This window comes from Schistocerca americana, chromosome X, assembly GCF_021461395.2.
Source record: "Schistocerca americana isolate TAMUIC-IGC-003095 chromosome X, iqSchAmer2.1, whole genome shotgun sequence".
Taxonomy (NCBI): domain Eukaryota; kingdom Metazoa; phylum Arthropoda; class Insecta; order Orthoptera; family Acrididae; genus Schistocerca; species Schistocerca americana.
Window position 1 is genome coordinate 878,152,974 of NC_060130.1, and position 17,549 is coordinate 878,170,522.

Consider the following 17,549-nt stretch of genomic DNA (forward strand, 5'->3'; position numbering starts at 1 on the left):
ATCTAGGGATATGAGAGACACAGCTATAGGAAAGAAAGAGATAAATTACTGGCAGTACCAGGAAATTTCAGATTACCTTCAATTCCATGAAGAAATGTAATACCACTACTCCCCTGATAATGGACGAGATCCTTAGAAGTTATTATGTAGCTAGTACACAGAGCTTTTCTGATAATGATAAAGTCATCATCATGCCCTCACAACAATCACAGGAAAATAAAATACCATCAGAGATTAAGAGTGTTTATGGACACTACTGTTAGCTATTGCGCAGAGAGAATATTACGGGAATCAGCTGACAAAAATACATAAAACATAAATTATAATTTTAACAATGCCATCAGTTTTGCCTAACAGATTTAAAGTACTTGATATGTGGCGAAAGGCCATGGTATGGTGCAGTAGTATGAGAACAGCATTCAAGAGTGAAGTCATTAATGCCTTTACTAGGTTATTTTGATGTGAGCATAGTTAAAATATTTAAAGTAGCATTCCAAGAAGTTACTAACATAACCTGATCCACTCCAATCAGCTTCAGCTTCAGCTTCACACACACACACACACACACACACACACACACACACACACAAAGAATATAATACATAAAATGCAATCTGTAGTCAAGTGATAAACACATACAATTAAAATAATTATATAGTAGCTAAAAGAAACTAACAGAGGGCTGTGACTGGCTGACAGCTAAAAGATAAGAAAAGGATGTTCCGATAATTCTAACAACTTTTGTATAAGGTTAGATTTAGTGTAAAATTTAAAACACAAACAACATATCCTGCAATCCCCTAAAATAGTGATGCCCTCTTGTCACAGTTCATTTAAAATATACCTTACAAAATCTACTACACAAGCACTACAGACTGGTGTGGCTTCTTATAGGAGGAGGAAGCCAGGTAAAATGGGGCAGAGCCCTGTCTGGAGATACATAAAAATTACTGTATCTTGCCTCAATGGCAGGAGGGAGGAATGCTTCTTGTTCCTCAACTACAGCCACTCTTCCTCCCACTGACACATGATCCAGTGCCTCAACAGTAAGGTCAATGCATGTAAGTGTGCAACACATTGTATTTTCTATGAAGACTCCTTTAGCTACTTCAATTATGAACTCATTTTTCTAAATTTTAATGTGTACTGGAAAACAGCAGCCTGACACATCCTGCTCCCATCTTTGCAGAGTACACGCTATAGGCAGCCTAAGAGGCACTCGGAGAAAAACTAGAAGAGGAATTTAGTGGGGCAACTATATCTTACTTATCGCAGAGCTATCAAGGTCACATATAATACTGTACCAAATACAGTGCATTTACTTGGTAAACAAATCTTAAGGATATATACACAGAGAACCAAAGAACAGTTCTGTAACATGATCTGCAACAAGCACCACTAGGTCCTGCAGGGTGCCAGAGACTTTGAAGTTGACAATATTGTATACACGTGATTGCATCATACAGAACTGCAGCCAAATGACAAGTGGCAATTCACACACCTCAACACAGAGGCTTGCCTCTGCTTCCAGCCTAACTCCAAATGGTGAACAGCAACGACAATTTTTGGATACGAAAGTATAAGCTGTGTATCTGTAGTCAAGCTGGGACTGCACAAAAGTTTGTAGAATTGGTCAAGATATATTCTGTCTGCTCCCAAGACCAGTGAGAGAGGTACTTTATAACATGTTCAATGTGTTTCTGACTGTCTTTAATTCTCGAGTGAGCACGCCTATGTATCAAGTGCACCACACACAAATAAAATTGTTTTGCACTATTTCGCTGTTGTTTCACAATTGTGAGCCCATACCTACTCTTTCATTACTGCTTCAGCTGATGAACAGTGGTAGAATGTGTTGTTATACATATAAATAAGCAGCAGTAACATAAAATAAACAGCAAGCTAGGTCACAAAAAATTACAGTCTGTACAAGAAAATGACCCACATTACAAGCTAGCACCACAATCCCACAATGAGGCAGGTGTCTACGAGATAATGAGTAATCAAATAAGCAGCTGGTTGGGATCTGATGCAATTGCGCTGTTTAATGCTTTGAGCGGGTCATTACTGTGAGGTAAAACTATCCATGACAACAGAGTGAAGTACTGAGAGTTTATTCCAATATTGTTTGATTAAACAGTGCTTTAGCTCATTTGTGTAAGTTTATTTTATCTTCGTTAAGTTAAACTATGATTAAACTATGATTATGCTCTTACATGTTTACCTTAGCAACATTAAGGCAGCTATTCTTTACACATGTACAAAGTACACTGGACGCAGCTGCTCGTGTTACAAAAATTGGCGCAGCTGCTCGAGGGTTAAATCCATCAGGTACAGAACAGTTCTGTAACACAGTCTGCATCAAGTGTCCCTAGGTCCAACATGGTGTGAATCCCAAAAGTTTATTCATGGTAGAATCTTGAATATTAACTTCACTGCAAGACGAGCAATAGTATAGAATGCTAAGAGACTGTGAAGTTGACAACTGACAAAGCTTCTCACTAAATATAAAATTCAGAACAGTGTTCCTCATTTTATGTGACGGGAAGTTATAAGTGATGGAAATGATTAAAACTGACATACAAAAATTTCTCTGATGAAATTTAAAACCCGTGATATCTGCATGCACCTCAAATTACTCAAGTCATAACTGATGAGCAGCCACTGTAAAACTGCATGAGGAGCAGAATATAGAAAATTATTGCATAAACAATGAAAGCTGGATGGAAGACTGAACTGTACACTTAATATATCTGGTTGCTTTAGGAAATAGTCACAATAGCTACAATAAAACCAAATCACTGAGGAAGACCATTTTCTTGTTTGAATCTCTCTGACAATGTATGGAAAGGGCAGCCAGCAAGAAGATAAGGAAGCACTCTTAGAAGTACTGTTTGTGAAATTTTCCATGGCTCTTATATCTCAAAGTAGTGTTGTAGATCCTTTCGAGATCGCAGACTCTAACTATGATGTGTAAGAAAGATAAATGTATTGCTGCCTCCAGTATAACGAGGATGTCATGGATTTGTGATTAGTCCTGGACCCACACATGAAGCATTTAAGTAGATCCTTGGATTCTAGGACACAGGACAGATGCCAGTCGATTGCACATTCTAATAGACAGTGAGCCACACTAAAATAATTGCTGGCCAAAGTAGAGACCTTCTTTGGTTTCAAAAAGAGTACCAAGATTATCACACTCCAAAATTTGTGGAAGTCTCCATATTTTATTAAAAACAGCAAGGAGAATTTCATTCATCTGTATTTTTGTAATATACTTTACAGCTTTCAATTCAGGGTGTATACGACCCGAGACAACCGGGAGATCCGGGAAAAACCCGGGAATTTTTTCATCTGGGAGAAAACCAGGAAAAACCCGGGAATTGTTTCGAATTCAGGGAATTTTTCATTGTTTTAGTTTTAAGTTAAATTTTTGTGATTTTGACTGGTAAGAACCAATACTCTAACAAAGGATATTATTGTATCCCACTACTGCAGAATAATAATGCAGCAACAAAACATGAATGGGAGAAAAAAAAAAAACAACCAAAAAACAAACTTAAGTTGCAAAGGAAATGCGCCATATACAACAACAAAACAGTGCTCATACAAGCGTCTGCCAACAGTAAAGTGTGTCAAAGGCTTCAGGAACACTACGCAATGCTTTATAACAACAAATTGCCTCTGATGAGCGTGACGTGACAACTGTTTAAATTAGATTCGTTTGAGCAGTTGCGGGCGGGCTCTTGTGCATGCGCAGTTGAGTCGCGTATGAGTAGTACCTTCTCCCGATTCTGGTTACAGAAGTGTGGCTGGGCGCCACTACTTAATATTGCCCCTGTTCGGAAATATCGTAGATCCAGGGCTAATGCACAGAGCCGTCCGAGTTGTTGTGGGGAGGTGGGTTGTCTCCACGTGACCTGTGTTTACGTTCAGTGATTTTGTTGTTTCCTCTTCGTTTATTGCTCTCATGTTAAATGATAACAAAACGGATTTTTGTGGCCAGGAGCTATCAAATGAATTAAAATACGTTTGCATAATTACGGCAGGCTAAAATATGTTAATAGTTTCAGATTTTATTTCCAACTTTCTGACAGTCAAGCATTAATCGCCTTACAGAACGATGAAGTTATTTTTGCCGGTTTGCTAAAGAGATTTGGCTTTTATTAATCCTTTCTACTGAGGCAATCAATTTATTTGAAACTAAGTGTTTAATTTCACACTATTGGCTAGTTTCAACTGTTTGCTGTATTTCAAGTGCACGTACAACATTATGCTATAATAAAGAACCAAACATGAGTACTGGTACTCCAAGAAAATTTACATACGGATGTGCATTTTAAGCCTAATTATGCATTTTAGTACGGTTCACGAAATCCCAACACTCTTGAAGTATCCTTTGATGTCTTGTTTCTTTTATGACATAATGTAATATCTAGTAATGTTTTACACATACGAACATATGGGCTTCCTGCATCATCGTAGCTGCGCAAGTGCGGTGACGGCAGTTATCTGGCACTTTCTTGCAACTGCTGAAACGAACCTATTTCTAACAGGTCGCGGGAAAATATTGCGAATGGTGGTTTGAAAAGCATTACATTCAAAGCAGATTTCCTTTTACGCAAGATGAACTATGTGCGAGAATGTATGATGAATTTCTTAAGTCACAAAGCGTTTGACTCTGATTAAAAAATCAACTCTTTGAGGACGATCATTTAGAAGAATTTGGAGCCCAGAAGATCAGACATTTGCATCATTATTAAAAAATTTTCTGGCACAATTGTGAGATGTATCTTAAAGAGTAACACGCACAAAAAAGATCAACATTATATCTGGAAGCTTAGCTTCTCTTCCAACTTACTAATCTTCAAGACCAATATTATATATGAATGCTATGTATATTAATTTAAGCCATTAACTTTTCTTATTTGTGTATTCGCACTACTTAAGAGTGATCTTGCTACTGGCTGACTACATCATGTGTCCTATTGCTGTCATCAGCCGGCGAGATCACGTGAATGAGCTATGACGCTTACAAAAGCGCATCGCAATCTCGATTTCAATGCTTCGGAAAATGACATGCGTTGTTTGGTGGAATTCAAATTTAAATGTTCGTAACACGAAAATATGCAGCGTACATGTTGCTGCACATCAAAGGGTCCCGCGTCCGGCCATCCTGATTTAGGTTTTCCTTGATTTCCCTAAATCGCTCCAGGCAAATGCCGGGATGGTTCCTTTCAAAGGGCGCGGGCGACTTCCTTCCCTGTCCTTCCCTAATCCGATGAGACCGATAACCTCGCTGTCTGGTCTCCTTCCTCAAACAACTCAACCCCCAACCCCACATCAAAGGTCTTCCAAAATGCGATTTTCCCCATGAGTTTCGTTTTGTAAAGTGCCGGGAAATTCCACATCGGAATATAAAACCATAAACATTCAAAGGATTGATGACTTTTACAGTGCCGAGGAAGATTGTACTGTCACTTAACGTGGAAAAAGTGTATTTTCACCTGGGAGAAAGTGTATTTTTAACCGGGAAATCCGGGAACTTTTTTTCCTTGTCCACGTATACACCCTGCAATTATTAACTGGTGCAGTCTCCAGCACCTTAATGCCAAAATGTTTTGGGATAGATATATCATAAACAAGGAAGATCAAGTTAGTGGTGCTGTCCTCCCAGTGTTGGTGCAGTCAGTCAGTCAGTCAGCCAGTCAGTCTTTAAAGACAGCCAGTGATAACAACATCTAAAAATTACTTTTGTTGTAAGATAGCACACAGATACAAATATCAAGTAAACTAATAAATACATATACATACCCAAGCTATACCACCGACATATTCTGGGGTAAGCTCCTGTGCAGCGTATTTGCTCCCTTCCAATGTAAGATTCTTTTCTACTTCCCAGATTGGTGGCATATCCTGGAAGTATTTTTCAGCTGCTTTAACAGTAGTTTGGTGATCGACACCAACACCACACAATACCATTCTAGATGGTGTGTAGTAGTTTTTCATATATGTATAGATCAGTTCCTTCGTTATACTTTTTATGTTTTCCAGAGGCAATATTGCTGGTAATCCATATGTCTTATCCTTAAAAGCAGCCTGACAAGAAAAAAGAAGGGTTAGTGTAAATTAAAAATGACAACCTATGTAATTTTTCTTAAACACTATTTAATACTTGATACTAAAGTCTCTTAAAACTTGCAACTGCAGTAGGGCATGAAAAAAGGACATTTTGTACTTAATTTGTTATATAACATGCCACTGGACATCCGATAAGTGTTATGCATAAACTCTAAATTATATGACTTCCATAAAACTGGACTAGTAGCAGTGTAACAGTCTCCCCTTTTTAGTGTTCTGGGATTAACCAGCATGACTGTTACAGTTCCTGAAAAGGAAATGTTTGGATAATAAATTAAGATAAACAAGGTCTGCAAAAAAGTGATACTGATTTTTTACATAGTTCTTGTGGAATGTAAATAAACTGGATATATTGTCTCAAAGACAGTCTCCTTGGGAAGATACACAGAATCAACAATGGTGAACTCATTTTTTTGCAGCAGTGTAGGTGCTTGGAAACCAGGACTGTCCTCAGCTGGTCAGCCAAAGTTTCTTTAATGCTCACTACTAACTCATAATTACGGTGAATTTATAGTCTTGAGAAACAAACAAAGGCAATGGAGGAAGATTAGTTGTTGACAACCTCTCAGCATCATTAGGGGTGGAGTACAAGCTCAAGTGTACATACGGGTGAGGAAGGAAATAAACTCTGTTCTTTTCAAGTGAACCACTCCCATACTAGCTGCAATCAACATAGAGAAATTGGGATGAGAGGACACCTAAAACTTGATGATCAGATGGAAATATGACCATTGTTTCTCCTGAATGACAGCTGAATGGAAAATAGGGTTTTCCACCTGTTCTTGGGGAAGGAATTCTCTAATTATACCTACTGGCTGTCAAAAACCCAAAACAGAGAGCACTTTATTTTTCATTTGCTGATTACCCCCTTTTACAGTCTTGATGAGTTAGCTGTATATTAACTATAATTCTGGTATTTTGTTTTTGGTTAATATTTGGTAATCTAAATTGCATTGTTACTAATAGTGTCAAATCAAGGCTCTGTATAGATGCACCTAGAACTTTTTGGCGAGGTGTTTAGTTTAATACTTTTCCTAGGAAATGCGTAAAATGCCTGGCTATTTTATAAAATGTGAAATGGACACAAGCAATGCATAAAATTACAATGAAATAACATCTTCAAACTAGAAATTTATATATTTAATCAAAGTTAAATTAAAATATGAAAATTATCATAAGTGTGTGTGTGTGTGTGTGTGTGTGTGTGTGTGTGTGTGTGAAAATTTGTTTATTCTAAAGTAGATATGTTTTAATCTTTTTTTGACAATGCAATTGAAAACAGTTTTTTAGCAGTTACTACAAATGTATAATAAACAATAATTGATCTAAAATTTCAGTTTTTATATAATTCAAAGCTGTGCTACTTTTATGATTTATTTACAGCAGCAAACTGAACTGAAATGACATACTGAGTTGCAAATAATTTTTCTTTTTACACACAAACACCTGAGGTTCTGGCATTTATTTTTGCACACGCACTTCACAAATCCCTGTCCAGTCCCAGTAGATTGTCGAGTTGTAACTACCTGAAAGATACTTCTTTGTTCACAGGAACATCTTTGGACTTTAGGAGAGATTTCTTGCATGCCGTGAACTGTGAACAACTGCTTTAGAATCCCATCTTTGGTACCCAATTTATAAAACAATCATTTATCATATCAACCATGACAGTCACAATGTTGTGAGCACCCACAAGACCTTTATCAATTTCTGGAACAGGTACTCTTATTGTACACCCTTTTTCAAATGATATGAACATTTATATTGTTGGAAAGCACTTTCACTTTCTTCACCTTAGATTCTAAATTTTTCTTTGGCCTTGCTGACCAATAATGGCGTTTTTGCTATTCATGCAAAGGGAGCATGTAATATGCGTACCAAATCCTTCTTCCCCACTTGAGTTGAATTCCCACATACGATATGAATGTAGCATTCACACAGTACAGACTGAATAGATGGAACAAATGAATTCTTTTTATTTCAGATACTTGAGTCGATGTTGAAGGCATAGGTGCAATGAATTCAAGATGGACTTATGCCGAACATTCACTTACGTCTTCGCATTTGCTGGCTTTTTCTAGTGAATGGACAATATCTTCCAGCTTTCCTTCTCTTGTAATACCATTTAAAACCTGTTGCAGCAGAGCTAATTTGTTAAGTCCAACTTTTATTTTACAGCCAAACAGAGCCTCATATGGAAACCTCTTGAAACAAGAATGACGGGCTCAATTTTTCATTAATTTGATGAATCATAAACCCACACTCCTATTATTATTTCGTTCACTCTGCATCCCTATTCTGCATGCACATCCTAGTCTGCTCCTTCACTTTGGCTATGACCAGGTTTCCCAAGTGCAATTTTTAGTTGGGACCAGTTCACTTGTAAATATGAAATAACTTTGTTGGCAAACTCTGTCGCACTGCCTGATCAGAGGATTGACGGAGCTCCAAGATGAGTGAATATATCAATTAAGTGGTATGCTACTTCCTCAGCAGTCTGTCTCAAAGGCTTTGCATACAATAAACTTAGTTAGGTAATCCTGATATACTGGAATGAACTTATACTCCAATCTGGAGGAGTTTGAAAATCAATTTTATTACTACGCTTTTTCCATAACTCTTCTGCTTCTGCCAGCAGGGTTCACAGATTTCTACAAAAAGCTCTAAATCATGACGAGCTATATTAACACCTAGCAGACAACTCCTTTATTATCCTGTCTCGTCCCCCCATGGCCAACAGCAGAATGCATCTCATACAGTATGTTGAACATCTCACCATCTGCTACATAAAATTTTATTGCATCACATATTTCATATAGTGATTGTACTAGTTTCCGTGTTGCCAATAATTATGACATTGCTTCTTTTCCACAGGCTTAGACAAACTCACATCCCTTATTATTTTCTTATAGCAACTGTCTGTTAGGTAAAAACTGTTTCTTGCAGAATTATTCCTCATTACTTGTAACACACTACAAAATCCTTGTTTTACTGCATCCACAAGATCATCAGTCACACCATTTTCACAATTATAATGTGCAGCCTCCATTTTAGCAGAAGTGACAGTGGCACAAAATGAACTCCAATCAAACTGGACTGAAACTGTTACAACAATGAGGCCTGTGGATCTTTTAAAAAAAAATTAAAATTGACTTTCTTTCATACTTTACCTTCAATTTAACTGGCATTCTATTAAATGCCTGGGCACAGTATTAAATAATATGCATTTCATATCCTGCCTAATGGGTTTTGGTATTCTACGTACTGCTTAGGCATTCCATAAAATGCTATATTTCACAGTTTTCTGGCAACAGTATCACCTACAAGCACAGATTTCCCTTCTGTTGTTCCGATTATGAGAAAGGTGGTTTTTGGAACTACTTTTGCAGCTATTTTAATCTTTTATTCATTTACTAAAATCTGACAGACAATGGTGAAACCTACAGTCAGTTGCTCCCACAATTACTTTTATTGTTATGTTCTGCATCAGAGTGCACAAGATCTGATTCATCTGACATATTGATCAGGTTTGTACTGCTGATGGTTTTCAACTGAAAAATTCATCTGTGGACAGCTTCTGGCCTTCCAAATATGCCTTAACTCTCTTGAAAAACTGGCCCCTTCGCAAAACACACACTCTATACACCAGATTAATTTTTTTTAAATGTTCCACCTGCAATGTGACCCACTGTAGAACAAAATATGATAACGGACTGTTGGTCAAAATTGACAACAATCATTTTTAGAGTACACTAAAAACATTAGAAAAGTTCAAGCAGAATGTAAATTATTTAGGAGTAAAGGAGACCATCCACCAAATTGCAGAACAGTTGAGTCATAAACAGGCACATACAAAAGAGAGGTAAGACTTGCCAGTTTCTGGCAGAAATCCTTTGATGAACTAGTGTGTGTGTGTGTGTGTGTGTGTGTGTGTGTGTGTGTGTGTGTGTGTGTGCGCGCGCACGCACCAACCCCCCCCCCCCCCCAACACACACACACACACACACACACACACACCTGTGCCCCCACACAGTGCCGTCTAGACACATAATTCCAGGATTGCAGTTCTACGTGTGGTTCAAAAATGGTTCAAATGGCTCTGAGCACTATGCGACTTAACTTCTGAGGTCATCAGTCGCCTAGAACTTAAAACTAATTAAACCTAACTAACCTAAGGACATCACACACATCCATGCCCGAGGAAGGATTCGAACCTGCAACCATAGCGGTCGCTCGGCTCCAGACTGTAGCGTCTAGAACTGCACGGCCACTTCGGCTGGCTTCTACGTGTGGACTGGGATGGGGTTGTTAGGTGGTGTGGGTAGAGGGAGAAAGAGGCAGAAAGCAGCAAGCCAATAGGGAGCAGTGCATGATGGACGTGACCTGGAGGTGCAGATTGGTAGGGGGTGACAGGGCAGATGGAGGGGAAACTTTTGGGTAGAGCATATGGGCACAGAGGGCTAGCAGAGATTGAGGCCAGGAGGATTACAGCAGTGAAGGCTGTGTTGCAAAGATCATTCCCATCTACATAGTTCAGAAAAGATGGTGGTGGAGGGAAGGATCCCGATGACACGATTGTGAAGCAGTCACCGAACTCGAGCATGTTGTGCTTTGTTCTTGACCACAGTTTGGCGGTGACCATTCATTTTGGTGTCAGCTGGTTGGTTGTCACCCCGACATAAAAAGCTGTGTAGTCATTGCAGCACATTTGGTACATGACAGCGCTGCTTTCACAAGAGGGCCTGCCCCTGATGGGATATTATACGCCTGTGACAGGACTGGAGTATGAAGTGCTGGGTGACGGAATTGGGCAGGTCTTGCACCTGGGTCTTCCATAAGGACATGACCCCTGTAGCATGAGGTTTGGATGGGTGTGGTACAGTAATGGACCACGAAGTTGTATAGGTTGTGTGGGCAATTGAATACCACTGTAGGTGGTGTCAAAAGGATCTTGGGTAGGGTGCTGCTCCATTCCGGGCATGATAGTAGATAAACAAAGTCCAGGCAAAGGACATGGTCCAGGGTGATATTGGGTCATGTGGGGGTGCTCCTTTATAGCTGATTCTTGGGGATGGAGGGAGGATTATGAGTGTGTGAAGACATGGCATGAGAAATCTGTTCGCGGACTAGGTTTGGGGGTTAATGCCTGTCTGTGAAGCCCCTCATGAGACCTTCACAATACTCCATCCTTCAGCATACTTTGCAAGGAAATTCTTGTCATTGCAGATACTCTGTCCTTCAGTATACTGGACAACAGAATTCTCGTCACTGCAGATATGCCATCCATGAGTGGCCAGGATGTATAGGAGAGATTTTTTAGTTGGGAGGGTTAACAGCTGGCAAACCACAGGTATTATTTGTGGTTAGTGGGTTTAATATGGACAGAGGTGTGGACAGAGCCATCAGAGAGGTGGAGGGCAACATCCACAAACATGGCACATTGGTCTGAGGAGACCAGGTGAAGTGAATGAGAAAGACATTGAGGCTGTGGAGGAATGAGGGTAGGGTGTCCTGGCCCTGAGTCCAGATGATGAAGATATCACCAATGAACCTGAATCAGACAAGGAGTTTGATATTTTGGGAGGCTAGGAGGGTTTCCTCTAGATGGCCCACAAAAAGATTGTGCATACATAAACCTGGCCACCGGATGGCCACCACAGAGACTAACTCCGAGTCATTCACTGGGAGGGGGGCAACAAAACAACCAGTCACCCCCGATAATTCTATGCCCAAATATACGAACAATCAGTGAACACTGTAGGATGTGGAAGTGTCTGGAGGATGTGTTTCTTCTTCTTGAGCTGTTGCAGTGCTGGATCAGCTTGTGGTCTCATAGTAAACGCTGCCCAACATAGACACAAAGTCAGGAGTTTGAGTCCACTCCTTCCTCTATTTTTCAAATTGCATTTCACCTGACTGATAAAGCTGTCACTCTGGTGGAACATCAAAGATAATTCACTTTATTTTCTGAAAAATCAGTAATAGCAAAACTTATCAGAAACTATTCCCCTAAACACGCAGTTGGACCACCTCGACCTAGCCATATTTCACCATATTTTCTGTTGAGATGTCTCTGAACCGCACGTAAGAAGTGAGGTGGTGCACCCATCATGCTGAAACAACATTTCTTGACGGACACTCAATGAGTCCAAACAAAAGGCATATACTCGAGCAAAGGGCAGCGTGAACATAGTATTTTGCACCTGGTGACTCAAAAAGAGTGTTGGATACTACGAACTCCTCCGCAGGGGTATGTCCATTGTAGATTGCATTTGTTGCCAACAACTGAGACAATTTCCTTTTGCAGTGTATTAAAAACAACCGACAAAAATGCATCATGCATTGCTGCTACATGACAATGCACTCTTCTGATTTCACAAACAAAACCATCCAGGGCTTTGTGTGGAAGTCATCACTCACACACTTATTCTTTTGATCTTATGCCCTCAAATGTTTACCTTCCCCAATCATTCAACAAGCATCAAGAAAATTTCTTCCTGGATAAAAGGTACTTCAAACTGCATTTGAATGCATCTTTCACTCAATATCAGTATGTTTTAACAGGAGGGGAATAGGTAAACTACCTGAGCAATGGCAGACTATTTTAGATAATGTGAGAGAATATATTCCTGATAGTCAATTTCAATCTGATTTTTATTGTTGTGTTCAATAAAGTAATGGAAAATGCTATTTGGGTATGCACTGTTATGATACAAATGAAATACAACTTACTACAGTAACATTATGATGAAGGTGTGCTTCAATAAAATATAAAGTATCATGAGCACATTTATCTCGGTACAAATTAGTAAGGTATTATTCACTTTGAACTTCAACAGTCTGTGTTTGCTTGCTGACCTGTGTCACACCCAAGTAGTATGGAAATGTGGCAGTTCACGAATAAAATGGTGTAACACAAAAACCAAAAATTGTTTTGGCAGAAGTGGAAAGAGGCATTAACCACTGTGCAGTACCATAGATTTTTTGCTCTTAACACTATGGGTAACTGGAAGTACTCAGACGACCTTTGATGGAGAAGTTTTCTTACATTTCCTTATTGGTTTTTTATGAGATTGCTTGTAAGCCTGTCACAAAATGGCTAAAAATCTGGCCTTCAGTGATACTGGTACTGCGAGCCAAAAAAGTCTTCACTTTAAAGGCAACCACATTACCTCAGAGTTAATGATGAGCTACAGTATTCATCTCTCCCTTATTTGGTGGTATGATGACTGATAAATCAATGCAAATGACTAGATTAGTAGCAAGTTCCACATGGAACGACTTTTTCTGGACTCAAAACCATAAACTGATAGTCTTATGTTGCACCTTAAGTGAAAATCACTCATATTACTCAGTACAAATGACATGAAGACATTAAGTGAATTTAGCAACCTAATCCTGTGCCATCCAGGAAGTAACTTGCCAGTCACAGAGCCGACAAACATATCCTGCATTGTTACCAAAATTCAGTCATACTACCAGCAGGTTGAATATCAGCCGAACTGTTCCATGAGCGGGCTGGGAGGTGACTACAGATTGTGTCTCAAAGACATGGCTGCCGAGTGCTAGAATACCCAGAGGATATGTGAATCAGTTTTATTCGAATTTCTGTAACTAGATTTGGGGAATAATACTCAGATGCACCAAGTGCAAACTAAACATCTTAAATCAATAACTGTCATGGCTATTTGCATTTTGCTATCTTACATGTACTGAAAACTCATCAGATCATTCACCAGAAGTTAATCAAATTTTTGGAGCATGTCCAGTGGTTGTACTGCAAACATTATGAGTACGCAACTCAGCTTCTTCATAATTATAGACGCAGAATTCATTTGTCTTCAGATCTCTGTCATTGGCACTATTCACAAAATAGACACAAACAAATGAACACCCATAGGGAGACTGTATGTTAGCTAGAAATATCAAAGTTCCAAATTACGAAAGGCTATTGTGCAGGAAACCATATGCACTGACCAACAATGTGGCTTCAAAAAGCTGTTGAAAATTAAACCATGTAATTTATGCCATGCAAATTTCATTCCAGCTTCTGCTAACATGAAACGAGAAGCAGTTGTTATTAGAATGTGCAACAAGGTACAACAAATACTGACAGCAATGTTTAGAGTAAACCATCTTCAAGCAAAAATAACATTCAGTCTATAAATACTGAAAGAATGACAGGTATCCTCTATTCATTATGATTACAATATACCTGTCGCTGATGCTTTGTCAATAAACGTGAAAAGCTTTTATGCTGAAGAGCTTTACAACATACAGTACACTGAAACAACAACAGATTCAGCAAGCTGGGCATGGTGCTGTGATTCAATGCAGTACCTGGGTACAGAGTTATTAATGTAGCCCATGATGTTTTCATATGAATGATACCCCTAGGGCTATCACAACATCCACATGAGAATTATTGAGCTGTGATGCAACGGCATAGGTGGGCAGATGGTTCTATAATTTGCAGAAACTATCCACACTCCGCTGATTCATAACGCCAAACTGCTGCTGCTGCTGCTACTACTACTACATCAGATTAAAACCAACACTTAATTTCTGCATGTGAAAGCGTGCACCCTCACAAATAGAGATGTAAATTTATTGATGAACATTGGAACAAAAATGTATTAAATAAAAAAACCAAGCGACTGTTGGGTACTTAATGAAAAGGAAAGCAACATTTGATACAATACTGCATAAACAAATACTGCTAAGAGGTCAAACAAATGAAACAAAACAAACGACATTAAATATTACTGTTATGTATTGGCAAGTTACAAAATCTAATTTTACTCAACCCATCTTATGTTAATGACATTCTTGGAGATTGTATTAATTCTGTAATATATTTAGTATAGACAGTGTACTCTTGAGGTTGTGACTCACAACAAGTGCAGCGATAAACAATGCTCAATGGTGCTGCATCGTGTTTACATTGGCTGACCAGTGGACGCTGCAGCTGTTGCCAAGTTATAAACGGAAAGACATCATCTTGGCTCTTAATGCAGTATGAGGACATCATTATTTGCATATTCTTTGAGTAGCCAAACAGGGGTACTATTCACAGATCCGATGGAGCAAGTGGAATCAGTATCACATAATTAGCCATGAAAATATTAACGACTGATACACTGTCTGTTCCATTTTGATCTCAAGAAAAAAACAACCCTCTCACAAAGTAATATGAGGATTAGATTAGATTAATACTAGTTCCAAGGATCATGAATACGATATTTCGTAATGATGTGGAACGAGTCAAAATTCATGCAACATACAAGAGAGAACTAACGAGCTTTTCTGCAATCGATAGCAGGTCTCAAGTACAATCTTGCCACATCTCAATTTTTTCAGGTGTCATTTGAGCACCTAGATTTAGTGGTTTCTCGAACAGGAGTCAAGCCTTTGCATTAGCAAGTTGACGCAACTGCCGTCGCGGCCAACCTCCGATAAGGAACTGCAGGCGTTTCTAGGTAAAGTTGAGTACAACCATATGTTTTTACCAGGCGCATCCACTGTTGCTCAGTCCCTGCATGCGCTTTGCATAAAAATGTGCCTTTCTTCTGGTCACCAGCTTGTGACCGAGTGTTCACTTGGCTTAAATCGAGGCTTCAATCTGTCCTGTATCTGGCCACTTTTCAGATGGGTCGGCATCCGTTGTTGTCTACAAATTCCTCTTGGCATAGTCTTGGCACAGTGTTGGCACACAAATATGGAGATGGATCTGAATGGCCCATTGCTTCCTTCTAAGATAGTAACTTCCGCTCAGCAGTGGTATTCTCAGATTGAAAAGGAGGCTTTAGAGATTGCATTCGACCTCAAGAAATTCCTTACGCCATAATGTACTACAGCTTTTGCATGTCAGTCATTGTGGGACTTCTCACACCAAACCTTTGGCCCATCAGCATGTGTATTGGCCGGGCATAGATGGAGACATCACACAGCTTATTGCCACTTGCACTCATTGTGTTCAGCAACAGGTGGCCCCGTGCGCATATTTTTTCCCCTCGCTGATGCCGCAGCACCTGTGGGAGCATCTATATGTTGACTGTGCTGGGCCCTTCTTAAGTCAGTATTGGCTCATTGTAGTGGACACTTTTTCCAAGTTTCCTTATGTGGCGCATTGTCCATCCATGTGTGCGGCGGCCGCTATCAGCTGTGGAAACCAATAACCATCCCTAGTTTGTTTCTTGAAAATGTGCATCTTTTTGTCATGCTAAGGGTGTTCGGCATCTATCGGCATCCCCGTTTCATCCTCAATATAATGGCATGTCCGAACGCGTAGTTTGGACATTTACAACTCAGATGCGGAAGTATGTCTCCGGCAAGTCCCCTGTAGCTGCTTTAGACCATTTTTTGAGTTAGTACCATTTCACTCTGGTGAGGACAAAAACTTAGACCAAGCAAAGTGGCGCAATGGTTAGCACACTGGACTCACATTTGGGAGGACAGCAGTTCAAACTTACATCTGACCACCCTGATTTAGGTTTTCCGTGATTTCTATAAATCATTTCATGCAAATGTTGGGATGGCTCCTGTGAGAGGGCATGGCTGACTTCTTTCTCCATCCTCCCCTAATCTCATGGGACCCATGACCTTGCTGTTTGGTCCCCTCCCTCAAATCAATCAACCAACAAAAGTCCGGCAGAGCTGCTACATGGACGCCAACCACGGATCCTCCTCCTACTGCTGCATTTGACACTGCATCCGCCTGAGTCGCCAGCTTCATGACTGTTCCAGCTGGGTCTGCCTGTCTGGGTTGGTGGTTTTGGTCGCCAGTCGAACTGGGTTCCTGTCATCAAGTGTCACTGGGGCCAGCATCTGTGCATCATCCACACTTCTAATGGGCAGCCCGTCACTTCAACCAGCTGTGGCCGCGCATGGCAAGGTCTGTTCCAGAGGGCCCATGGCCTCCCCTGACCCCGCCACTGCCGATACCCGTTCCTGTGTCACAGAAAGTTCGGTTCACACCATAGTTGGGGTCACTGCTTGGCAAATTGCTGTCTGGGGTTCCTGCCTTTGCTCCCACCTCTCAACTGCCATCGCCTGTGTGGCTCCCTCTGCCCTTGACACTGCAGCCACAGTCACTGCCTCCGTTGCTGGGTTCTGGGCAACTGTCATCTCCAACACACCCGCTGATGCCTCTGACACCAACCACTGGCCTCGATGAGGAGTTCGCTATGGAGATGCCACCACTGGTCCTGCCTTACAGCCTCTCACGAGGTATGGACAACAAGCCAAACCACCCATACTCGCTGGTGACTGCCCACTACATGCTACGGCAGACACCATCATCAGTCGACGAAATGGATGCCAGCACCATCATTGGTGTTTTGTGGACTCGTAATCTCAGTGTTTTTATGCCTAGTGTTTTTATGTATTTATGTGGTTTTTTTCACCCC

General features: G+C 40.2%; 1 protein-coding gene across 1 annotated transcript in view; it reads right to left on the minus strand.

Moving 5' to 3' along the window:
- Window positions 1–17,549, minus strand: part of LOC124555048 (mitochondrial-processing peptidase subunit alpha) — a 117,520-nt gene that overhangs the window by 36,483 nt on the left and 63,488 nt on the right. The window contains exon 7 of the mRNA XM_047128819.1: window positions 5,815–6,099. Coding sequence (XP_046984775.1) covers window positions 5,815–6,099 — 285 coding nt within the window. The remainder of the gene's footprint in view (window positions 1–5,814; window positions 6,100–17,549) is intronic.